This window comes from Agelaius phoeniceus, chromosome 5, assembly GCF_051311805.1.
Source record: "Agelaius phoeniceus isolate bAgePho1 chromosome 5, bAgePho1.hap1, whole genome shotgun sequence".
Taxonomy (NCBI): domain Eukaryota; kingdom Metazoa; phylum Chordata; class Aves; order Passeriformes; family Icteridae; genus Agelaius; species Agelaius phoeniceus.
In genome coordinates, this window is record NC_135269.1 from 50647374 (window position 1) to 50674812 (window position 27439).

The following is a 27439-nucleotide window of genomic DNA, read 5'->3' on the forward strand; positions in this document are numbered from 1 at the left end:
CTAAAAACAAAATCAGCCAAGACCACTTGGAAATGGTCAGTGTGCCATTCAAATATATATTTCACAGCCTTGATTCCACAGCAACACAAAGCAGAGTGGGGGGAATAGAGAAAAGGTTTAGGAAATTTGTGAGTAGACTTCAGTGGTATATTAGGGAAGTGGAGAAGATAAAGATGATAAAAGGCCAGCTGTACTAGATAGCATCTTAGTTACATGGCATAAACCTGGAAGTAAATTGAAATGATCAGTTTCCATTGACTGAATAAAAAAGAAGGTAATAAGAGAAAGAACACAAAAATCTAAATAAAAAGCAGCCAAAACCAATTCCTCTAGGTGAAATTCTAATAAAGTGAGAACCTTTAATTGTATTTTCTTGCCTTGACCATACAGCTCTAATTACAGGAAACTTTCAGACTTTCATAGGACCAGCATTATATTTTGATTGGTTTTGTATTGAAATAATTTACAAATTTTAAAAGGAATACTGTTCAGTAGATTTTCCATTTAAATAATGTAGTATGTCTCCTAGTTCCATGGATTTACCTATTTCATTTTCTCAGAATAGGGCATTTTAAGCCCATGTGAGATTGAGAAGGTTTCAGCTTCAGCTGTGATTTAAGTTTTTGCAGTAACAAAGGTTATGTTATTCTTCACTTTTGTTTTCCACTTTCTTGGCAGTGTTTTGCAGATGAAAAGTAATGTGATGTTCATTATGCCTTTAGCAAGGAGGGCTGGAATTTTTGATTTCACATCCCAGCACATAGCAAAAATGTAACACAAAGCTAGAAGGAATACACAGGGCCTCATGATGTAGCTATGATGGTAGAATCACGGACCTATTTTACTCCAAAATTTTTTAAAACCTTCTTTAAATTATCCTTGACACAGATCTTATTCAAGGCCTTTAAGGATACAAGTCAACTGTGGGGTTAAAGCCATGGCAAGCAGCTGTGGCCTCACCTTCCTTGTTGAACTTACTCTATCCAGCATAAAAAGAAATAACTTGCAACTGAAATTATGATCCAGAATCCTCCATTCACAACCTCATGCCTTCTAAAATAAGGGTGTTATAACAATGCATTCTTTCTGTGTAAAAAATTGCACTCCCTCCTTACCAAAAACAAGGGGTCAGTCGGGAGCAGGTAAAAGTTGCATTACACATCTTTGCATTCACCTCAGTGAACCTCAGCTGTTGTCTACAACAATTTTCAGAAAGAAGTGCCTGCCTGTAATACAGCAGCAATTGTTCTTTTTCCCCATAGAAATAGTTCCTGGTTCAAGCAGACAGGCTAACATGTGCATTCCTGTCTCAGAAAACATGCTCTCTGCAGTGCTCAGGTAGGCATGAAGCTGAAAACACTCAGGCATGGATAGAGCAAGTGCAGGCAAATGCAACCTTGACTTACTGGGGAAAAAGAAGTTAATGAAGTTGAGGGGAGTTGAGAGGCATAGTTCACATCATCAGCTCCTACTATTTTTATTTTTTTTAACATTCTCAGCATGTTTCCAGTAAAAGGAGGAAGTTAATTGAGTCATCCCAGCACCAACAGCATTTCCCATGGCCAGAGGAAGGAGGCACAGCATCACTATGTAACACTGTGCAGCCTGTGACCCCTGCCCCCCAAAAATGTGTGCACACAGGTAAACTGCACAGGCAGAGGCTGGAGTAGCACTGAGTATTGACCTGGATCTTTGCTGAATTGGGCCGCCTCACAAAGGCAGATGAACGACCTTTCTTCTTCTGAAAATTCATTGAAAAGGAAAAGAGTCATTTCATTCTTCTGAAGATTCATTGGAAGGGAGATGGGGTAGTCTTCCTTTAATAAGGAGCAGGCAGGGGATGATGGGAGTGCCTGGATGGAGGGGAGTAGAATGGCCCAGATGAAAGTAAGGGCAGATTCAGGGACCTCCAGTGCAGTGCCAGCCTGGGGTCTGCTCAGCCTCGAGCAGCAGCAGTTTTATACCTTCTGAGTCTCACAGATCCCTGACCAGTAATGGCTTTTGAGGGGAGAGGGAAGAGGGCTAACCATTGATTTTGGCACTGTCCATGTCCCAAGGTAATAGAGAGGCTGAATTTTTTCATAATTCCATTTTTCTCAATAAACTAAGTCTGTTGAAAGAAATTATGGAAGCACATGCACAGACAGTTTGGGCAGCATTTCAAATATCTACAGTTTAGAGAGCAAAAAAAATAAGAAATGACTACTCATGAGCAGAAAAGCCAAGTGTGAGGAAAAAAAAAAAGAGATCTGCCAAATGAGCTTGTTCATCAGCAAATTACACAATTGACTGAATGACATGACAGCCTAGTTCTCTTCAGAGTGACACTTTAGTGCTCATGTTTTTCTTTCAAATATCTACTTTCATATCAAGTTAGTTCAGTATATCAGTCAAAAGAAAATATTTATTTCTGGCAGACCTACAAACACATTTTGATATTTGAAAATCTTGTTGAAATCTCTTTTGATTCATCTTACATGTATATTACATTACCTCTCTCTCTCTTTTGCCTCTCTCTTAATACTGAATAATTCTTATCACAGACTTTGTGTGTCCCTCTGGTTTTCTAAAACAGGAAGAAAATAAATAGATATCTTCTTTTCTTCCCAAGCCCAGAGAGAAAACTGCTTGTCTCTGTTTATTTGCTTGCCTTTGTACGTATTTATGTGATAAGGGACAAATGTGTGTCTTGTGCATGTGTAAACAAATTATTGAGAGAAAATAAGCTAAGTGTTATCTTTTGTTCTGAAAGCATTTAGAGTAATGTAGATATTCTTATCTTGTGCAGAAGAGGGCATGATAATGTCCATTATCCTCTGCAAGTTTTGTTGCCTGCACACATCAGCCTCTTGTTCTATGGTTTCAGAGGACCATGAATGTTATCGAAGACAGTAGTTAGCACAGGGCATGCATTTTCTCAGAAGGCATGTTTTGAAATCTAAAAATTTAGTCAAATGTCTAATTATATAATGATAATTAATGGAAAGCCAGAACAGAGAAACAAAGCAGCAGTTTAATGGAACAGTGGGGCAAAAAAGCCAGCTATAACCATGCAAACCTGAGGCCAAACTGGAAAGTGTCAGCTCATAGTCAGGGTTGGAGACCATTTCTGCTGGTTCATTTGTGATTGTCTGATCAGTAGGTGAGAGTTTATAGCATCTGTTCTCTTTAGGGAGAGCTAATTTAGAGCTGAGCCTGTAATGGCCTTTTGTTGTGATGAGTGGTTATCATCAAATGAGGTGTTGAAAACCTTTACTGCCATCCAGTTAAGGCAGGTTTCTGAGCCACTGAAAATGGCCCTGGCTGTTCTCCTGTCTTCCAAGACTAATTTTTATAGGCATTGAATTGGACAGAAAAAAAATCCTGCTTCAGTTCTTTCAGACCTTTTCTTCTTTCAAAGTCCAGAGATTGTAAGGCCACCCCATGTGAGAGTGTTGATCTCTGAGCTTTTTTCTCAGGGGCAGGGAAGGAAAAAAGAGACAAGCTGTTCAGAAGTATTTGTCAAGCTGTTATTTAGCCAATAGTTTCAGTCATTCTGAATGAGCCTGAAAGGAATCTAGACCACTGTCCTATAGGATATTTCTGATCTGTTTTTTGTCCATCTTAACCCTTTACATAAATGCTCACAGTTATACCAGCTCTGGGCAAAACTGAACAGAGCACAGTGAGAAGTGTCAGCAGAGAGTCTACTTGTCATCAGCTGCTGTAATGCAGAGCTGTGATATTCCAGATGCAAATACACCACCTGCTTTAGGGCCCACAGTCACTTCAGAGGCAATGGGCAGCCTCAGTGCTGCAGCAAGGCAAGAGTTCAGGTGGGACAATCCACCTGATGCTGGTAAGCTCAGTCCTTGTTGCACTGATTTCAGGACTCACCACCGTGTTCTCCTCTGTTGGGTTTACATGGCAAGATTTTGGTGAGTTTAGGGATAGCTTTAGGGTTGGCTTCTGTGGGAAGACACCAGAAGCTGCCTCCATGTCAGGTACAGCCAGCTTCACCTAGCTCCAAATCAGATACTTTATTGCCAAAAGCTAAGCCCATCAATGATGCTGGTGATGCCACTGTGATAATTTCAGAAAGAGTAAAAAATGCTGTGCAGCATCTGTGAGAGACACAAGTGAGAAAAATGTGAGAGGAACAGCCCTGCAGGCACCCAGTTCAGTGAAGAAGGAGGAGGAGGGGGTGCTTCAGGCACCAGAGCAGAAATTCCTCTGCAGCCTGTGATGAAGACTATGATAAAGCAGCCGTACCCCTTCAGCCCATGGAGGCCCACAGGGGAGCAGAGATCCACCTGCAGCCTGTGGAAAACCCCAAGCCAGAGCAGACAGAGATGCCCTGAAGGAAGGTGCATCTCATGTAGATCCCATGGAGGAGCAGCCTCCTGGCAGCAGCCATGACTTATGGGGGACCTATGCTGGAACTGTCTGTTCCTGAAGGATGTTAACCTCGTGGAGACAACCCTTACTGGAACTGCTCTTGAAGAACTGCAGCCTGTGGGAGGGACCCCATGCTGGAGCAGGGAAAGAGTGTGAGGAGGAAGGAATAGCAGAGACAAGGCATTATGAATTGACCACAACCATTTCCAACCCTCCTGCAATCCTCTGGGTGAGGGAAATGGGAGAGTCGTGAGTCTCTCTGCCCTGTGTTGGCCTATCAGCTTTTTCATCATCATCATTTCATCTGTTGAGGAGATGGAGCAAACTTCTTTTTGCAAATGCAACATCCACTAGTGCAGAGATTCTTAAGAGAAAATACAGTAAAGCCTTATTATACACAGTGTAAATAAGTATAGTTATAAAAAATATATTGAGCTAAAGCAAAGCTGGAAAAAGCTTAAAATTAAACTTAAAAATAAAGTCAAAGGGAACTCAGTAATTCATTTTAAAATGCCACTCATGAACTGAGAACTGTTCACATCATCTGCTTTATTTTGAATCTCAGTAGGAAAGTTAGCCTGGAGCAATCAAAAACAGGGTAAAAATTCACAAAAGCTATTAGCCCAATCAGTATTTCAGCAGTCTCCAACTGCTAAACTGTTCATCATTTTGGGGATGGGTGGCAGTGGAGGGAAGGAGTCAAAAGAGAAGAAACAGAAGTGCAAAGGACTATATCTGGAGTACATATCTGATGGTACTTCAGACCAAGGAGAATGCTGAGAGTTGACCTGCTGTTAAGAGCTGCTGGCTCATTATGTAATCACAGAATTGTAGAAAAAATGCTGTTGTAAATCATCTGGTCCAGTCTGCTCAAAACAGGGCTAACTTTGAAGTCGGGTCACAATGTTCATACCCTTTCCAGACAAATTCCAAATGCATCCAAGGACAAAGACTCCACATTGACTAGACACTTTGGTGGCCCTATGCCAGTTTCCCAACACATCCCTTGCAACAGGAAGTCCAAAATCAAACAGTACACCAGAGGAGATTTTACACAGTTGGCCAATGTTGGTCCACAGTAATGTTGCTCATCCTGATGGCTAAACTCCTGGTGACAAAGCACTATATATGTTTAAGAAGAACATACTGTCCAGTTTGTGCTGCCAGATATGCAGGCTCTTCTCTGCAAAGGCCCTTTTTGCCTGTAGAGAATACAACAAGAAAGACACAGCAGTCTTTTCCTTGTCCTTTGACACTCAGTCACATACATAATCACCAGTGGGCTCTCATTTCCTTAATGCTCCTTCTTCTGACAAAGTTCTGATAGAGCAATATAGGGGGAGTTTGGTACCACATTCCCATTGCCTGTTATAATGTCCCATTCCAGTATTGCTGGGTTGTTGTTTTCAGGACATTAGATGCCACAGAGGACAGTGTGAATGTGTCCTAAAGAAGCATGTCCCATTTCACATGGTAAGCACATGGTAGCCCCCTGGTAGAGGCTTGAATAACACTCTGTCCACTCAATACGACATTTTGGTGAAAATGCTGCCTGGATTTGCTAGACTGAAGATGCATTAACCATGTATCCAAAGGATACACAAACCAATCCAACCTGTAGCCTCACCATCTGCAGAGTTCTGCTTTGCAAACCCTGCTGGCCCCAGAAGTCATCAAGATATTCCTTACACCAAAATAGGTGGCACATCTGCATTCCTACTGGATATGACAAGAAACTATTAAGGTGCTCCAGAAGCCTCATTTGGTGTCTTTCAGCTCACATCATGGTTTTTAACTTCTCAGGGGCTGGTCCTGAGTCCTTTTCATCAAATGAGTAGCAGTTACAGAGATTAGCAGCTCAGATCATGAAAGAAATTCCATCACATTATATTTTCAGCCTAGAATAATTGTTCCAAAAGATTAAGAAGGGGTATTGGTTTTTTCTATGACATTGTTTGCTGGAAGAAATCATTTGAGCTGAGCACTAATGAACATACAGGCTGCTCTTCTAAGTGAAGTGGTTCTTTATACTTTATTTTAAATGTAATTTTGGCAAGAAGAGGAATAAAAAGAGAGTATTTAAATGTCTGACAAATATAATTTTCTGTTGACTTTGCTAACACCAACTTGCAGAAACATTATTATTATTCCTGCTTCAGAAATATTCAGCCCTGGATTTAGCTGTTTTGTGTGGGTTGTAGTTGTTTGTTCAGGCTAATGGAGATTAGAGACTTGTGAAATGCTCAGTAAGATACCTCACAGTAGAGAGTTTCCAGTCTGGTGTGTTAAATAGGTCTGACCAGTTTCTCTATATTATTTAGCACATATTAATATAAAACATGAGCATGAACTGATTTACAGATTATCCTTTAGGGCAGAATCGTAAAAATGTATAGGCATATGAAATCAAAAGCAAGGGAGAAGAGACTGTATATCTTAATAAACTAAGTGAATGAAATATTGAAAGATATATTCCATTGCTTAAGACAGAGTAATAATAAAAATTGTAATAAAAAAGAATTAGAATATTTTTAGACTATAAATGACCTGTCAACCTCATCTGTAAACTAAAAACAAAGTCAAAAGTATAATTTCAAACACCAAAAAACAAAGGCGTTATTTATTAAACTCCTTAAAATTCTGGCCAAATGTGATTAAATACTCTTCCACATGAGCAAGTACCCATGTGTTGATAGATAAGCACAGTCAAATAAAGAGAAAAAAAGTGCAAGTAAAATGTTCTGTGCATATAAAGGGAAAAGACAGGTTTTATTTCTCTGAGTATTTACTATCTACTGAGAAGAAATGCTTTTGATTTTGACATTTGGAAAGGGAGTATGAGGAGCTTCTAAAGAACACCATCATTAGTCTCTGAGCATCTTCATTGCTTCTGAGAACATAAGTGTATGGGCTGCAATTCATCTCTTCTGCTCTTTAGCACTGCATAGTTAAAGCACTTAACTTTACCTGGACTTTCAGATGATGATGAGAAAGATGTTACCCTGAAGTCTTTGGAAATGGTTCATTATGCATTAAGATTTGAGGGTTCTCTGATTCAGATTGCTCCAATAGCTTTCTAGAGGAAGGTGAGACAAATCCAGGAGAAGGACTATGCAACCATAAATTATGTGTCCCACCATTCTTACTACAGAAAGGATATTCCTATCACAAAAAACATTTTCAAAATTCAGATAAGTAACAGTGTATAACTTAACTTCTATTTTGGTGTCATCTCCTGCCTCTATAAGTTCTGCTAAGGCTTTTGGAGCATAGACACTGCCTTCATATCTGTCTAGAAATACACATTACTAGCATTGCACTGGTAGTAAATCCTCATCATCAACAGGGAGCTGGTTTGCCATAGTTCTGAAAGACTGCCAATAACAGAGGTTAGCTTTCAGACTTAAGTTCACTATTCATTTTTTTCTGTGGTACTGTCCATTGATTCCAGTGAGGATTCATTGGTGTACATGAGGTTAGAATTTAGTCTATGGTGTTCACAAAGTGATGTGCCACAGCAAAACTTTTTGTTTCACCACCTTGAAATATGTCTTCATTAAAGACCTCTATTTTGGTTGCCAGTCAAAGTGATTACAAAACTCTACCTAATAAATGACATGTTTTGTATTAGAAGTCAAAGGAAACTAGGTCTCTGGAGCTTAAAAAACACTCATTACACAAACCTGTAATTGTTGGTCATTAAGGAATTATTCTTCCAGTAAAGTTCAACTTAAATATAATACTTAAAAGATTTCATATAATACTTAAAAGATTTCATATATAATACTTAAAAGGTTTCATATAATACTTAAAAGATTACAACACTTCATTTTTTTACATTTAAATCCTGAAAACTCATGTGCAGATTGTTTTTGAAGAAAACAGGTTGTTATCAGTACTTTTAGCCCTAATCCACCTCCTGTCAATTTGAAAGAGTATTATGGGGTCTAATCCTGCTCCTACTAATTCAATGAATAAGCTCAGACAGAACTTGCAAGGACAAACACATTGCCTTTATATTGACTTCAGCAGGGAAAATATCCCTCTTTCTCCTTAAGGTCCTCTTGCCCTCCTCATGTACTGCAGATAAGATCTGGAATGGGGGTTTAGGGCATTATTTATAGAAAATGAGCAAAAAAGACTATGTTAGACTTCCATGACTGCTACCCTGAGACCTTGACAGACTCAGGTACCAAAAGTAGCTAGCATCCATGACTCTGTAACAATAGGATTTTTACTCCTACAAAGCAAAACTGTTTGCCTGCACAAGAAAGAGAGAAATATTTTAATGAAGTCTCCTCTGCTAAGTGTTCTTTTTTTATGGTGCCACTCGGCCTTTGGCAAGAGCTACCCTGTAGCCCTAATGCACTTCTTGCATAACAGCTCAGCTTAGTAGAAAGGGCTAGATATAATGCAGTACATGACCTCCACAAATGCATCCCTTTTATGGGAACAGAATAAAATAAGTATCAATGTAATTACATCTGACATGTCCAAAAGATTTTTGGAAGAACAACAGCATTTATTACACTTGTTGGTTTACGTCACATTCTGATTTATTTTTCAAGTAATATGTTATATAGGTTTATAAACCACTTAAGGTGGAGGGGTTTTTTAAAGGATTAAGTAAATCTGCTCAATCCCTTATCTACAAGCTAAAATGCATCAATTACTTGGACTGTCACAAAGTTTTGATTGTCTTTAGTGTTTCTCCAGCACTATTTAAGGCTTACTCTTCTTATTACAGCAAACATTTGTACTAACAGGAATTTGGCTCCACTATGTCATAACTATACTTTGATGAACTCTGTGTTTCAGGAAATCTATCCCCACTGCCTGCTTTTGCTTAATTGCTCATTTTTCATAGTTGCATAATTATTATGTCAGAAGGATAGAACGGATGCAGATGAGCTGAGTCACTGTTTTATAGTCACCAGCAACCACACCCTAAAATCTGGTCCATATTGTCCACTGAGGTTCACAGGCTATCCTTTACTCAGAGCAGAAGCAGTGCCCCTCTCCCTGTGGGATACCAGCAGCAGTGAGTAGAAATATGCAGGAGGTAGAGCCACTGGTTGCATGTCTCTTCTGCCCACCCTGTGAGCTGGTAGATGAAATCCAGTCCTGGTCTGGGGTCTATGCCAGACAACATTGAGCTGAAGCTGATAAATCTATTTAAAAGGTGGCCAACACATCCACGGGGTTCCCTCACCTAACCTTCACAGCACTTAATCACTGAGCAGGAGGACCACATGCATGGCTGTTCTCAGAGACACGAGTACAATCCCTGAGGAATAGGAACCTTGCCCCCAGACACCTCTTTCTTCTTCTCCCTCAGACTCCTTGTTCTTATCTGTGAGGTTATTCTGTGAGGTTATTCTGATGAGGTTGCTCTCTGTGAGGTTATTCTGATGGTACACATATGGTGACACGTATATTTCTATGAACATAGGATCCCAAAGCCTTTAAGCCATGATCCGACAAACTAAAATTTGAGTTCCACTGGCTGGACAGTGGTTCTTATGACTGGGACGATCAGAGATTAGCAGACAGATGGAACCTTTTTAGGCTGGAGAAGGGAGGGGGGGGAAACAAAAGTGGCATAATATAAAATCAGAGGGAAAAATACTGCTCAGCTGTGTTCTGAATTATCAGCACAGATGGAAATTGCTGCCTTACTCCCTAAGAAGCTTCTATTAATTTTGTATTTTATTTTCTTTCCTGTGAGAGTTGACCTCATGTAGACTTTTCCCCCACCCCTTCCAACACTTTCTGAAAAGGAATAGGCCAGTGACATATCTGTTTATTAAAGACATAATGTTGATAATAGAACATAGAGATTTTCTAGCTCCTAAGGCAGATGCATTTGGTGGTTAATGCTGATGAGCACATTAAGGAAGGAAAGGCCTGGAGAGAGAGAGAGCTTGAATTGCTATCTGACTTATGAGCCTGTAATAGCACAGTTTTGAGTAAAAAGAAATGTAACATCTCTTAATATTTATAACCAAAATTTGTCCTACTTTGGAAGCAATGAAATGCAGTTTAGTGGCTTTTTAGCTGTTTAAGACCCAGAACTGATCTGTCCTCTCCAACACAAGTAACTCTGAGATCTCACATCCTAAAGTTTACCAGCAGGGTGAAAGATTATTTAAATACACCAGAGAATATAACAGGATTCATAATAAAAGGACCATGTGATTAGTCAGTCTCCGATTCTTGAAATAATTACACTCTTTCTATAGGAAGTATTATTAGTTCAGTTTTTCTAGTGCTAGAAGAAATCCTAAGTATGGAAGTTAAAAGAACGAGATTGCTGTGCATCTTGGCAGTGGTCGTGGTAGTGTAGCAGATTCATGTTCTTCCCATAAAAAGAATCCTTGAAACTCACTAGGGGTGAAAGACAGCATCAAGGAGAACCTCTGCTCTGGTACCAGGTGGAGTTAAGCAGGGTACAAGAGACCAGTACAGCTGTGAGAGCATAGCAGATTCTGTAAAGACAGGGGAGGTCTATTGTAGAAGACAAAAATTATTATGAATCACGCAAATTACCTCTTTAAGTAATATGTCTTTTATTATCACAAGAAACAGAAACACTAATACCATTGGTGAGGTCTCCTCTGCAATCAGATATAGATTGTAAGCCAGATCACAAGCATCAGAGAGCTGAAAGCGGATACTCAAAAAAGCCCTCTGGCATAGGTGAAACTGTAGTGTCAAGTAATGAGGTTAGAATACAGCATTAATCAATCATTGGAAACTATTCTGCACTTTGAAAATGCTTCTTTTGAAGATGCTACTCTTAAAGAAAATTCAACAGCTATGATTTTTACTGTGTTGAATCTCTGGGCTGTAAGTTGGTTGTTGGTTGTCCTTGCAATCATGAGACACCAGCTACCATTTCCTGCAGGAGAACAGAAGTCACTTCTGGAGACAGGCATGTGCAACACGGTACAACATCCACAGCAGGGACATGAAGCCATACCAGTCACCCCTCTGCCCCTGTACCATGTAAGAGCTCAAGGCCAACAGGTCATTTCTTCACTCATTCCCTGGAAACACAAATTCTGTACAGAGGTGAAAATCGGTGGATACCCAGGGGACAGTTGTCAGGCAGTTCATGGAGAAGCAGTGCTTTGAGGTGTGTAATCTGTTTGCATCAGGAGTGCAGCATTAGCACTCTTCTCCCAGGATTCCTGCTCAAGCACCAAAGCTGTGCAGTTTTAATGTGAGCACAAATAAGAAAGTACCTAAAATAACAAAGTCAAGGAGAAAAGGAAGGAGAACAGTGCTCAACCCACTGAAAACAACAAACCTGACAGCAGAAAACTACAGAAGACCTGCTATATAAAGCTCTATAGAAAGTGATTTATACTGGGTGAGAAGCAAAACTAATTGAAAATGCATGAAAAGGAGAGGGTTTGGCATTCCTCATTAAACCGTGCCTGTTGTTGTAGAGATAAAAGAAACACAGTTTGAACCAAAAGGTTGAGTAGAAACTTAAAATCCAAGGACAAAATTTTCAGTGAATGGCACAGGCAAAATTAAGCATGAGAACTGCCGGATATTGGCTAGAGTTCCCAATGGATTTTGACATACAGAAAGATAAATACATCAAATATAATTATGCTCGGAGACAGGTAGAAACTGATAGGTTATTCTTTGATGCTGCTGTGGATGTTGAGGTCAGGCTGGAGAGGGTGCCTCAGGAAACAACTTTCAGCTGTGGCAAGAGTGCTGGTCAGGAAGAACTTTACTTGCTTGTTGTTGCTTACATCTAGGGGTCCAAAACTACAGCCTGCAGGGCCAAGATAAATGATCTGCAATATATTGCTTTTATAGTGCTCTCAATTGACCATGTAATTCTAAAGGTTCACAGCAGCTCAGAGCAAGCTGGTGCATAATTCAAAATGCCCAGGAATCACTGATTTGGGTAATTCACTGCAGAGGGTGGATAAGCAGAAGGAACCCCTATTTGCAGCACAGGAATCTCTAGTGAAAAAGTAACTTTTGTAGTGCTTTCAGGCCTATGTCTGACACACCACAAGATTTTTCTGAGCATGACACACAAGCTTTGGAAAGGCAAAGAATCACAGTGGAGGCATAATATTAATGATTCAGAAAGTCTTGTGTCACAACCCTGAGCACTGCAGTATCTAATTACTAGGCACAGCGTTTGCGCACAGGCTGTGCCAAATAATGACAAGAGAATTAGACACCTAAAAATGGAGTTTGCCCTCTGGGGAAGGTCAGTGTAAGCCAATTGGTTGGAAAAAAAGGCAAAGTAGTACTGTGAGACTGAATTCTTAGTCCCTCACAGAATCCAGATCCATGCTACAAGGGGGGCTGCACTCTGTAGAGAAATATACTGAGCCATGATCTTAAGCGAAACAGGATTGTCTTTCAAAACCTGACAAGGGAGAGGATAGAACAAGGCTTTCCTTCCAAAAGCTGGGGGAGAAGTGCAGGGGCTCCTTCTGAGTTCCACCCTTGGTGTTCAGTGCAGTCAAACCATCTGTTGGATAACTGGGATCAAAACATTTTCATACATGAGGGATTTGACCCTTCATGGAAGCTCCAGCCTCTAAAGACATTACTCACTCCTGACAGGTAGTGTTTTCTTCATGTTGAAATTCAAAAATGAAAATTAATTGGAAAAAATTACAAGACTTCTTGTAGCTGTGGTTTGATTTTCCAATTAAACCAGGCTTAGAATGTTGAATGTTTATAAGCATTTTATAAAAATACAGGCTGCACAGGAAGAGATTGAGAAAATCCCTTTCTAGCGTTCCCTATTGCATGATTTCTTGGCAACATATGTAGGGAAAATGCATTTGCATCACTCTGGGAAAAGAAGTCTCATGCGACCTTCCAAAATCCTTCTGTTTACCATTGGCATCTGACAAATTTTCTAAAAGCTTCAGACTTTCTAATGAATACTGTAACTTTACAGAGTTTGCATTTTAAAAATGTAATGAAGTTATATTTAGACGTCCAGAAGTTTAATTTCCGAGCAATTCATAAGAAAATTCAAGGTTTATCAGCAATCTCTAAAAAGATTGAAAATTTTGAAATTTTGAAAACAAAGTTTTTAAATGTTGTATACAAGAGAGAGGGAAACATTTCTTTAAAATTGAAAAAAAAATTTAAAAAACCCATGTGGAAAATTTATTTATTTTCTACTTGCGAAAAGAATAGTAGTGGTCTGCATTATGAAGCTTTATGCCTGAATGACTGAGAGGATTGGTAGTGAAATACAGAACCTCTCAGTCATGGGACATGAATTCAAATAGGAATGGGGTTAGTAGTGACAGAAAGTCATTACTCTGTCATTGCAGTGTGCTAATGTTCAGAGATTCATTGGTGGCTTGAGTCCAATTACTAGCACACAAGAGGTCACATTACAAAATGCACTAGCAAAACTGGCAGAGGCAGACCCATTTCTACTGTTTGTAACATGCTGCTACATTGCCATATCCAAAGATATCCATTCAAATTTGTGTCAAGACTCAGAGCCAGTGTGGTTAAGCAGTCAAGCTCCATGCTGCACAATTTGATGAAGAGAAGACATCTGAAACAATTGATTCAATAATTCAATTTGTAATTGTAATAGTTGCAAATTTCCCTATTTAACTTACATAAACCACGCAGCACCAAGCTTTTACAGCCTGAGGAGGCTGGGAGGGTGAGAGTTAAGCTGTCCCTGGGCAGAGCAGCTCATACAAGCTCTTGGTTTCTTTGCAAGAAAGGGGATATAACTAACCTCAGCTGAAGGTGATTACTCTGCCAGGCTACAGCATCACCTCCTTCTTTCAAGGTTTGGAGTGATTTAGCACTGATGGAAAGCTGAATTGTGCAGAGCCTTGAGTGAACTCAGAAGAGACTTTTGTTTTGCTAGACTAGAAGTGCATGAGTTGTTTTGATTCTCCTTGACTTAGCTGAGCAAGTTCAGAAATCTCTGAAAAATGAACAAGAGCAAAAAAGTTTATTAGACCACGAGAAAAATTAGTAAATGGTCCATTGCAGCTGATATGTTTTTTCAACTATATTCTAAATAGGAGGGCATGAAAAATGCCATGAAAAAAAAGGAGCTGAATTTCTGGTGCAAAATAACAGTAGATATTCTCAGAAAAATTACTCTCCTGACTGCTAGCTAGAAAGGGACACTAAGATACTGGACTGTGATAAATCTTTTAATGCACAAAAGATTTATAATGGAATTATTATTACTTTACAGGGAAAGGTCTTAGTTTTACCTAAGTGTGTATATGTAGTATTAAATGTATAGTGTATAATATATAATCATGTATCATTTATCATATGTGTTTGTGTGTGTGTGTGTGTGTGTGTGTGTATAAAAATATATGAGTACTTTTTACACTTGGTTGAACAGATTTCAAGTAGGCATTAGAGAAAAAATAAAAAAAATAAGTGAAGTATTCAATATTTGGCAGAGATCCCTAGAGACTTAGGCCAGTAGCTGTGTCACACTGACAAAAGCTATTTCATGTTTTTCAGCTCTGCCTGAAGGAATATAAAAATAATACAGATCCACTGGTGGTTGTGTTGGCAAGCAAAAAATTAGCTTGGCCTAATTGGCCAGTGCTGAATGTGACACAAAAGCCTATTTTCAAGGGAGGTGAAAATATGTGAAGCAAAACAAGTAATAAATAGAAAGTTGAGAGGATGATTATTTTTAAAGAGAAGGCAAAAATTCTATTTATTATTTCCAAACCATTTTTTAATAGCTCTTCTATCAGTATTTTAACATACCAAACTTCTGTTGTCTAATGGAAGTAAATATATGGAAGAAGAACCAGGATGTTTTTCAGTGGGAAGGTGTGCCACTGAGCAAAAGCAAACCTGCATTGCAGTCTGGGAACTTTACAGAATCACAGAATCACCAAGGTTGGAAGAGACTTTCAAGACCATCTAGTCTAACCATGAACCTGGCACCACTGTAACCACCCCTGAGCCCTATCCCCAAATGCCACACCCAGACACTTCTTGAACACTTCCAGAGATAGTCACTCTGCCACCTCCCTGGGCAACTTATTCCAATGCCTGACACCACTCTTTTCAGTGATTTTTTAATATCTTATCTGAACCTGGTGCAATGTGGGGCCATTCCCTCTCATCCTTTCACTGGAAGCACAGCAGAAGAGGCCAATCCTCTCAGGTACTCGTAGAGAGCAATGCAGTCCCCTCTGAGCCTCCTCTCTCTAGCCCAGCTCCCTTAGCCCCTCATCACAGGACTTGTGCTCCAGCCCTTTAGCAGCTTCTTTGTTCCATCTCCGACTCGCTCCAGCTCCTCAATATCATCCCTGAATTGAGGGTCTCAGAACTGGACACAGGACTTGAGGTGTGCCCTCAGCACACCAGAGTATGGGCAGACAGTCATTTCCCTCCTGGCCACACTGTTTCTGATCCAAGCCAGGATCAGCCACTGCTTTTCTTGCCAGCCTGGGCACAAGCTGGCTCATTTTCAGCCAGTTGTAACCACCAAGTGCAAGTCCTTTCCTGTTGTGTGACTTTCCAGCCCCTCTGCCCCCATCCTGTAGCTCTGCATGGGGCTGTTGTGACCAAAGTTCAGAGCCATGCACTTGGCCTTGTTGAACGACACTCTTGCACACACTCCTTTCACCAAATGGCCCAGTGCCCTGAAGTCCATTGTGATAGCTCCAGGGCTAATTTCTTCAATCTCATCCCTACAGACCTGACAACCTGAATAGAGGGTAATAGTCAGAGGGTTTTAACAGATCAGGAATTTTCCTAGTAATATCCCTTACATGGGCCCCAAGGAGGCAGCAAACTTCCCTGTGGGATGGGGAAAAAAGCAAAAGGAATTGCAAATTTGCTGGGAATCATCCCTACCTAGATCTTGATCTGCCCATTAGAGTGCTGAGCAGCATGAAGGCCAGCAGTGGCTAAAACCTCTTGTCAGTCAGTTTTATCTGAACGTGGGAGCAGCTGGATTTGATTCCCAAGTGCAATCAGCTCACAGATCTCAGTGCTGTGCCCAGTAGCTGTCACAAAGAGTCATGGCTGTCCTTGCAAACTTTCACGGTGCTTTTTAGTGTTAATGTGATTTATACTTGGAGCAGTTTTACCTGATGGCTAATATATACTCCAGAGAAATTTAGGATTGGATTGGCAGATCAATGCTTTGTTTTGAATTTGCTGCCATTTAGCACAAGTATTGAAACGAAAAGGAAAAATGTAGGAGAAATGAATTACATAAAATTTTCAGCAATATATCTGGGATGAGCACTGGGCCCAGAATATACCTAATCACACAACTAATAGGAAAACTCTCTCTCTGCTGGAACAAGGTGGCACATCAAAACAGACCCCTGGGCTTCAGAAAGTGTGTTTAAATCTGCACCAAAATCTGTGCTTCACAGCTCAATCCTAAATTTTACCAAATAGCATGTTCCTAGAAGGACTCAGAATTGTGTTGGGTCGTCATCTTCCATGTGCTCATGAGGTGTCTGGGGGAACAGAGAGTGCCCATGAACCAAGGGCAGGTGAGGGAGATTAGATGGGTGGTAATTATCAGTTGCCTTGGAATTGTTTCCCAGGAAGAATGTGTCAAACTCTAGTCTGTCCTGCTGGGAATCAGTGGAGCCTGAACTGGGCTCTCTTTACAGCAGCCCTTGGTGTGGTCAGTGCATCTCACACTGCTCCTGTTTTCCACCAGTACTGCAGGGTCTTTATTCAGTCATTGCTGGGCACCATGGACAGAGCCTCATTTGATGGCATTGTCCATCTTTTACCTCTAATCTTTGAAGTGAAGAATGGCTAGAGATGGTGCTACTTTTGAAGGTGAGGCTTTTTATAGCCAGATGTTCATCTTGCTTCCAGTTAATGTCTCAGACAGGAACTGTTGGAAATTCTTTATACTCTAGTTTATTTGTATCAATTTATTTAAAACTATGAATCTTTGGGATTGGTATGCATTCATCCTGGTTCATATTTTTTCATTTTTCCATGAGATATAAAACACTTTCTTTTAACATTATATTGCTTTTTAATCCAGTTCTCCAAAAAAAAAGATTTTCTGAAAGAACAAATAGAGAAGAAAAAAACACCCAAAGAAACCCAAAAGTAAAAATTCATATCCATAGAACAAATGAAGACACATTCCCCTTTAACCTAAATGTCAGTACAAATCTAGGGGTGAATTTTCTTTGTCTGGTTAGCACAGATGCGGGCTGAGCTATGCCATTACAATGATTATTTTGTACAAATTACGTGATGACAGTCATCAAAACACCCATGCTGTGCCAGAAGCTCCTTTTCCTCTCTCAGTGGTAGATATCTGGGAAGCAAGGCAAATTTTATCAGCTCCCACCAATAAAGATTTGGACAGAGCAATAACGAGGGTGGGAAATCACACATTAACATTGTGAAAAAGAATGGCTCACTGTCAAGCCAAGCTAGGACCAGAAATACAAGCTATCCTGAACTGATCTGTACCTCTTTTTAGAAAACTGTGTGCAGTTCTGGCCTTGTTTTCCTGAAAACAGTGTTAAAAAATAGAGGAGATCCAAAAAAGGGCAAAAATTATGATGATCAAATGTAGGGAGCAGATTCTGTATGAACGCAGTAGGGCTTGCCAGCCTAGGAAAGACATAAGGTAATCAGGTATGAAAACACAAGAGGCAGGAGGAGGGTGGCTGGAGAATATCACCAGATGCTTTTTTGAATACAAGAACCTGGCTGGGGGCATCACACAGAACAAGGAACTGCAGCCAGAAGAGTCAAAAGGACACTCACCAAGGAACTGCCAGTGCTATGAATGCCAGAAATGTGCACAGATTCAAAGGGTCAAAATAAAGCCCATGGAAGTGCAATCCTCTGAGAATCACTAAAAACAATTTAAAAAAATTATATTTGGTACTTCTTCAGTAATTTGTAAGTGGTTAAAGGATGGAAGATCATTCAATGATATTATAATTTATATTTAGCCAATTCTTTTTCCCTATGTGTTTGTTTGCTTCAGGTTTAATTTTGGAGACTGCATATTAGTCTAGGTGAAGTTTCATTCTAAACTATTATTGGCATTTTTTGTTCATTTATAAGCTATGAAGGAGCTGCTTAGTTCATCCTATATATGTGTTTGTGTGTGGGTTCATGTTCTGACAAAAGAACTGTTAGAAAATTAGGTCCTAACTAAGTGATACAAGTCATTGATTTTTAAGAGCAAAGACCCTGAAACATTTTCTCTATGTGAAGGAAGCCAGAATTACAGCAGAAAAGATCAAATTGGCTTTTTTTTCCCCCCTCTTAGTTACTTTTGACTTCACATATGATAAAATGAAAAAAAAAAAATTTATGTCTGCATCAAGCCCCAGAAAATACATGACTGAGTGGCACCAGAAAAGTATATTCTTCCTATGTACTATCTTATGAAATAATATCTAGCCAAGCATTTGTCCCCCACTCATCACCATGGTATCTTAAAGACTTAGAATTCTAAAGTAATACAACGAAGTAATAAATTAATTCAATATTAGTCAGATATTGTATTCTTAGGAGTAAAGATCATTTTAAGAAATTAAGTCATTTTTACTTATGTCTGACTGATTCTTTCAAACCTGGCTCATTCCACATTCATATAGAATAGTTTTAAAAACAGAATTAGCTGCCACATTGTAACTGTACAGGCTGAATCCTTAAGGCAACACAGTGGAAATGCTTATTTAGAAATTCCACTTAAAATTATTACCAGTAGCAATTTATATTATCTGTTGTTGGATGTAATGTTGAAATAAATGGCTAATTAGTGTCAACTCACCAGCATTTAGTTACCAAGCAGCTTGAAGGCTCTAGGGAACAGCTTTATAACAATCTACAGCATTCTCTTTAGACAAGGACCCCATTTAGCAAATGTAAAATGTAATTTGACATGTCTGTAGTATTGCTTTATGCATAGAACTTCTTTTTGTACTCTTAGAATGGTTAGCTTCTGTATTTTTACTGATGGTGTTTTTTTTAAGTGATCTCAAAGTTAAAGTGGTTAACTGATATTTGCTCCCTTGTAACATACATGCTTAGTCCCAGAACTTATCTACTGGTTCTGAAGGGAGCTGATGGAGGTTGGTTTATTCACATGCCCATGAGAGCACACAGGCAGGGCTTAACGAGGCACTCATCCTTTGCTGAGTGTGTGGCAGTCTAGCTGATTAATTTTATTGCTGACATCCAGTCCTCCATCCACTAAACTAAGCAAAAAATCCCAGCAAATACCATGGCAGATCTCCCGGGAGAGCATCTCCATCACAAAAACCACTGCAGGAAGACTCAGTTCTGACTTACTCGATAATGGTACACGATGTCTACATCACTTCAAACAAATATGGGGTTTGGAAGCACAAGCTTCCTCTGCAGAGACCTTCTGCAGTCACTGTCACAGTGTCAGTGTCCCCTTCAGGCAGGAGGCAGGGCCACACAGGCTGAGAGCACCTGCACTTGCCACAGAATCCTGGTTCTCTGTGAAGGGTTGTGAAAAGCTCCTTTTGCCTGCAAACCTTAAAGAAGTCAGATTTTCACCTGTGCTTGTGGGTGATGGCCAGTGTGTTGTGAGAACCAGCATGATTCAGGAAACACTTGAAAGGCAGATTGCAAATTTTACATCAAGAACAGTTTTAGTGCTATGTTGCTTTTCTTATCCTTATGAAGTGTTGGATCCATTCATAAACATGCTCTTTTTCCTAAAAACAAACATGCTTATTTTTGCTTCTGAAGTCTGGGGAAAAAAACAAACAGAAATGCCATCTCAGTAGTAAGTGAGTCAGCTGAGCTGTACCTCTGATAGCTTAAAAATCCCCCATGCAGGATGGATCAGACATCATATTTCTGTGATGATTTGCCCAGGAACAGGTAGGATATTAAGTTTTCCTATCCAGTGAGGGAGAGATGGCAGCAAAAGATATCTTTTACCTCTTTGAATTTAATATTTTATGGTAAAGGAAAACAGAAGGAATGTGGTTATCTGAAACTTGGTCTGGATTGCAAGAAGCTGGGAGTGTTTCCTTGGGCAAGCCTTTTAACTTTTCCATGCAAAAACTCCTGTGGTTTGACCTCTAAGTACTAAAGTCCACCTGTGCAAATCCATTTAAGTGAAAACCCTGGTGCACATACAAACAAAACAAAAAAACCACAACCCCCTCCCCCTCCAATCCCCTGACTTTTATTAGAAATTCTGTATTTCAGGAACTGCTAACCCAGACAGGTGCAGGGGCACTATTTTAATTCTCTTGCACTGCAGGCTGGCAAACCCAGGGAGTACTTCCACTTCAGAGAAGCAGATGTGGTTTTCATCATTCATGAATGATCATACTGGGCAACACTTGAAGGAACATTTGTGGACCCAGAGGGGACCATGTCCATCATGACTAGGCAGAAGAGAGAGATATTGCAGCAGAGGCCCCTGCAGAGCAGTAAAAGCATCCAGGAAGATTATTTGCAATTCCATGCAGAATCTTCCTAGGCTGGAATAAAATTTGAAGTAATCTGTGTAACGTCGTTCTGCACTTCACACAACCAGGAACATTTTGTATTATTAGAAATTGCTTTTCCAAAATCATTAGGCTATTTTCAGACCTTGTCAAAACCAGGACAGTAAGTCAGATTCACCATGATTATTGTTTGGTAGTGTCAGAGAGGATGGGAATTGCTTTCCCTGCCGGCTCTCCCATACTGGGATGTAAGCGTGTGCCCAAGTGGGTGGCTGGCAGCCTAAACTCATGGGCCAATGAGCAGCTGTATAATCATCTCTGAGAGTCTCACCACAGCAGCCTCTGGGGCTTTTCCTGGAGGAGAGGAAAGAGCCATTAGCTGAGACAGGAGACAAGAGAGCAGATGCATCCTCCTCATCCCACCCCTGGAGGAGGGAGGGCACTGTTCGCTCAATCACCTCCTGTGCACAAATCTAGATCTCTGCCTGGGTGACCCACCAGATCTACTGGGAAATGTCATTTGTCCCCCACACATGAAAAAATATGAGCTGTTCTGGCTTTTGCAAAGATTGTTTCGTTTCCATGGATCTCGTACTATTTCCATTGTTCGTTGGTCATAAATTCCTTTTCTTTTAAAATAAGTACCAAGTTAATTTTAATGTCTTTGTATCTATTTTACAACTCTATTATTTTCTGACATGTTTTACATGTTTGAAAACAAAAAAAATGTTACTAGCCTACCTTTTCAGCAAATAATATGGGAGCAGACAACAGATCTCAATCAATGTAATAATTATTTAAAGAATGTAAATTAATTCGAGAGAGGTGGAAGAGGGCATATGTATCTGAAACACGCATTTTAAATTGTTTCTGCATTTGCATTTGGTTTTAATGGCGTTTACGCCCTCTAGTGTCAGAAAACCCTCTCGTAGTGAGGGTTTTTTAACCTTCACTGTGTCCGTCAGTTTCAGCCTTGAGTATTTGGGCTTTGCAAAAACGCAAATGCTGGATTTATTCTTCCTACATACGTTCTCCAATTTTACAGATTTGGTACAGAGGTCCTTTGGGGGTGTTTTGACCCAAATTGAACTATTTCAAATATTAATTTCTCATGTAACACACAAAAATATGCTAAATTACAATTTCTGTCATTATTTATTTTGACATCCACAATACACTTATTTTTCGCTGGAAAAAAATTTACTCCTGTGTTCAAACAAACAAACAGGAGTTAAATAAGCATCATTGTCCCTCTCACTTGTTAAGATTATTAAAGAAAATACATTCTCTTTCACATGAAGGAAAAAAATGTCCAAAAAGTATGATTCATTTCAGTTACAATTTGGACCTTTGACTTATGAAATATTTCATCTTACAGCCATCAAAAACTGGGTTTCATTAGATTCAGGAAAAAGATGAATAGGTGATGATGCCACGAACAGTCTGTGTTGTCTGAGATTTCTTGAATTATGGGTATGCAACACCAGGTATGTTCCACTCATCAGTTAGGAAAGCAGTAGTGTGTTGTCAGGTGGAGCTCCATGGCTAAGATCTGACATGGCAATGCTGAGGTTACTGGCTGGGCAGTAGTAACCCCAAACACATTTGTGCTTCCCAAGCTCCTGCCAGAGCTCCATCTCCTGTGTATGACTCAAGCTGCACTGTGTTCCCCCAGTCTGTCATGCAAAAAGCCATCACACCCATGTTACTCACATCAACACTCTGGGAGATACAGTATTTGCAAAATGAAGGAATCCCCTGGCTTGCTGTCGGTCTTGCAATATGGAAGAGTCAAAGGAGTCAAATATGCAAAAGTGGTCCATCACTTGATGGATACAAACAACCCAGAAACACATACATGCCTCTAAATCCATCCATCCATCCATCCATCCATCCATCCATCCATCCATCCATCCATCCATCTATCCATCCATCCATCCCTCCATTCATCTCTGTACAATGTCACTTAGTGAAGAGGATCTCTAAAGCGAATTCTAAATTCTGCAGGCTCTATTTGTGGCATCATCACCTATTCATCTTATTCCTGAATCTAATGGAAGTCATGGACTGCAAGCCATAGCTTGTCTGGCCTGTCTGGACTGCATCCAGTGAAACCCAAGCATGAGTTTGATCATGTTGTTTCTGACTTGAGATTTGATAAAATTTGATTGACACACCTGGTTTGTCATAGTCTTTTTCCTTTTTTTTTCTTTTGGCAACTGAAGTAGAATGAACCTGATTGATATCAGGGATCAGTATGAAGCCTCTTTTTCTTTATTCATCCAGAACATAAAATATTGGGATGACACTTCTGACATTACAAAATTAGATTGTCAGTACAAATCACAAACGCCCAAAGACTGGCTTGAGCTTTGGCTACAATAATAGACATATGCAGAACAGAAGATATACAAAGCTATGAAAATACTGCAGCTAGGGGAAAAAAGCAAATAAATGAGAATATGTCTGCAGTTCTAGCCTGAAGAAAAGTGAGGCAAGCAGAGTAGCACTAGATAAAACCTTAAAATAGTTCCCTTTTGAAAAGGGAGTCTGTGAAAATTGCTTAATAAGATTCTACATTTGTTGTGTCTCCATGGCTGAAGAAATCAAATTTTCTGCAGAATTTAGAATTTGTTTCAGAGATCAAGTAAAAATTTTCCACTTTGAAATGCTAGCACCTCAAAGCTTCCCTGCCGTCTGAAAATGGAGTTACACTATTTTTTTCATTTAGAATTTCTAAAGAATAAAACAATTGCAGTTGGACCTATAGAAAGAATTTTCCCTTCATTTTATGTCCTCCATTTCCATTGGTGGTGTTCAGTGATATATGAGGTATAACTGAAGGTAATGTTTAATTCAAGAGGAGGAACTTCATTAGCAATTCTGATCATGACTACCCCAGACTAAAATCTGTGTCACTGTCCCAAAGGAGAACAAGGCTAACCAGGGCAAATGTAGCAAAACCTCTGTTTTGTCACAAAAGTAACCAAATATATTTCTCACCCTGTGAGAATTAGGAAGACTGATTTCTTTAAAGTATTTTTTTCTGACTATAATTTTATTTAAACAACTCCAGCAGAGTGGTTAGTAACAGAGAAAAACTAATTATGTAAGAATTATTAATGATGCAAAAGGTATTACTAACACTAAATAACAGACAAGCAACATTACCTTTGGAAAATGTCACTGTATTACAACTGATGCAAGCTAAAAAGAAAAGTAACTGAAAGCAAGCTATTTTAAGGTAAGCAGTATATGCACCTGCATGACATTTTGTCCAGAAGGTAAGAAAAACATTGCAAAATACCTTCTTGTGTCAAACAATCCTAATATTTTTTATTTCACTCTGTTATACTAAAATATTATGAAAAGGCATCTGCTTATGCCCCTGGTTTGGTTCACACATAAATACTGAAATGCTGAAGATAGATGAGCTTGTGGTTCCTGTCACAACTCCTAAAGCTTCAGTCTGCTCTTGATTCATATAATTATAGTGTCACATTATCAACAGGATGAACTATATCCCTGAGCAATTTCGAGCCAAATTAATTAGAGGCAGCAATGCCTTCTGTCCACAGCTGCCATCAGTGACAATGGAGGCTTGTGGAGGTTCAGCAGTTTGGCATTTCAAGTGATAAGCATCTAAATATAGGTTTAGAAATCTCATTTAAGAGATCTAATTTAAGAGATCTAGTACTGGCCATGTGTAAATTTTGCATTTCAAAGTCTGGTCTGTCAGATTTCTGTTTACACAGTCTGATCCAAAATATGAAAATACTTTTATCTGTAAGTAAAACTAATGAATAGTGTAAGGCAGAAATGTTTACCAGGGATTTGATCCTAGATCTTCTCCACAAAGCTCACCACCCTGGCCCTATGCCCTAAACCACATACCTGCTTTTCTATTGTTCTGCCTGGAAAAAATGGGGTTAGTGAGGTGTTAGGGATCCCATTTGTCTGAGATCTTGAAAGGTCATTTATCCACTTCCTTGCCCAAAGAAAAGAACAGCTGGTCATGCATACAGTTGATAGTCAGCTCAGGCTTTAGGAAGAGAAAATCACCAAAAATGCCTGTGTTGTGGGGTGCAAATGTTGATGTGAAGGAAAGCATGACATTCTTTTTAGTATTTTTCCAGTTTTTAGATATCTTTATTAAGACAAGTCATATTATTCATGTAAAAGATGGAATCTATTAAATTATGTATTTTTCAAGCAATCCTGCCATGTCACAAAATGAGAAACTAATAGCATTCAAATTCTGAGTAAGTGTGTGTGGAGGGGGATATTGGCAGAAATATTAATTATATTATTCATGTGAATATTTTACACTTGGACATGCTTAATAAAACCACCAAATATTTATTTAACACAACATAAACTATGTCAACAGCCTAAGACTTGGTCATCTATATTATATCTGCCTGTATGACAACTTATTTGAATATCTATGTTCAACACTTCACTCATATCTTACAAAATGCAAACCATTCATCTTCACCTCCTTTTGACATGAGCTGAGCTCTCATTGCTAGAAGGTGTCCTCCAACTTCATATAGTTTCTCCATCATTCCATATCCTCACCCTTTTTTTCCATTAGGTGCACTATTTGGACACTGATTTGAAGACTTCCCCCTCTTCTCTATTATTTTTCCAGTTCCTGATGCACAGGCAGGTTTTGTTTTCCAGACAGTGTTTTCTAAACACTGTTCCTCCACAGTTTTATTTTTTAACTTTTCTCGTGTTAAGAGTTTATAAATTCTTTGTAATAGGGAATATGTTATCTCTCTTTACACAAGCATACAAAGCTCACAAGGTAAAATCAATGTTTAATAATAACTTAAAATCCAATAAAGTTAAAAACTGAATGGTACTTGAAAGTAATTCATCTTTCTATTAAACTCTGTAGGATGTAATTACTTGTCCCCTATAGAATACAACAAAATGCAAAAAGTTAAAATCTCTTACTAAGTTGTCACAGGAGTGCCTTTACATACATCAGTAACACTTTGTTCTTACTTGCTGGACAAAACAATATCCAGTATCATAAAGAAAGGTGGTAGCTTTAGTAATTCTGAGCACTGCCAGGATTGCAGTTACAATTTGGTTGCTTGCTTGCTTGTGGCTTGAGTTTTCCATGTTTGCTTTCACCTAGACCGTGGAAGGGACGTCTGGAACTCAGTTACTCCAGCTTCTCATGTCAACAACAAGTTAGGTCAGCCATGCTTCTGTCTAGCCAAATTAAAAAAATACAGTGATGGAAAGTGTATGATCTCCTGGGAAACCTGTTGCAAAAATGTGTCACCCTGTTAAATGAAAGTACTATATCAGCATGAGACAATAGATTATTCAGTTTAGTATCTAATTTACCAAGTGGTCTCTCTTAGATCTTGCCAATGAAATTGATGAGTTCTTTCAAGTAAACAGCATAAGGACTGAACTTCAACACTGATTTTTGTTCTTAGCAAGGTCATTCTCTTTCCATTACAATAGAGGCACCCTGGGAAGAGTACAGCAGGTAAAGCATGTGTTTTACCTGCCCCCACTTTGACAGGCAGGAGACCCAAAATTTGTTTCAAAATAAAATTATTTGTGCACAACAATGGGCATGCTGTAAATATAAGAATATGTGTAAAAGCATTATCTATATGCAGCAACTATTATTTGCAAGAGAATTAAAATATATTGTGCAAATAATTCATTGTGAAATAAAATTATTAGAAGAGATTTTGTTTTTACTAAGCTTTTTGTTTTCTTTAACCCAGGTATGGTGACATGGTGCCAAAGACAATAGCTGGCAAGATTTTTGGTTCAATATGCTCCCTGAGTGGGGTCTTGGTCATTGCTCTGCCAGTTCCTGTAATTGTCTCCAACTTCAGCCGTATATACCACCAGAATCAACGAGCAGACAAGCGCAGGGCACAAAAGGTGAGCGTCTAATTTTCCCCCCTTATGTTGTTGAACAATAGATAAAATATGATTTTCTATATGCTGTGTGTCATTATAATATTTCTCATCAAGAGGATCACTATATGTATGTGCTACATGCCAAACCATGTCCTAGATGCAAGTACTGTCTGATTTGTAGTGAGGGGACAAAACCCAACTCAAACCAAAACAGATTCATTTATCATTTCTGTCAAAATGTGCAGACCTATTATTTTGGTAATTAATCCCATTTATTAGACTAGATCGAGGATTTTTAGACAGTAGCTGCAGTCTCACCCACTGAAGATTCTTCTGTGCTTTTTCAGGCAGGCTTTCTTTCTACCTCAGTCTTCTGAGGAAAAATAAAAACAAAACAACCAAACAACCCAGCAAACAAACAAGGAAAACCCTCAAACTTCATAATGATTTCTAACATCTCTGCTAACAGATTGCTTCACTAATCCAGGTTTAAAGTCCCAGATTCAGTCTCTGGGAGAATCTGATTGTTGGGGAACTTGTCTCCTCAGCTCTATTTTGCTTAAAAGGCTTCAGATAAACAGCTCAATTAGATAAAAAAAAAGAAAGTAAAAGTCTGTTTTTCCAGCTTCCTTGATTTGCTGAGTCTCTCACTAAAATATCCACTAGATCTACAAAAAGACTGCTTCCCTTCTTGAAAC

General features: G+C 39.2%; 1 protein-coding gene across 2 annotated transcripts in view; it reads left to right on the forward strand.

Moving 5' to 3' along the window:
• The window catches only part of KCND2 (potassium voltage-gated channel subfamily D member 2), a 263386-nt gene that overhangs the window by 216873 nt on the left and 19074 nt on the right, over nucleotides 1-27439 (forward strand). For both annotated transcript variants that reach the window (XM_077178982.1, XM_054631854.2), the window contains exon 3: nucleotides 26600-26762. In XM_077178982.1, coding sequence (XP_077035097.1) covers nucleotides 26600-26762 — 163 coding nt within the window. The remainder of the gene's footprint in view (nucleotides 1-26599; nucleotides 26763-27439) is intronic.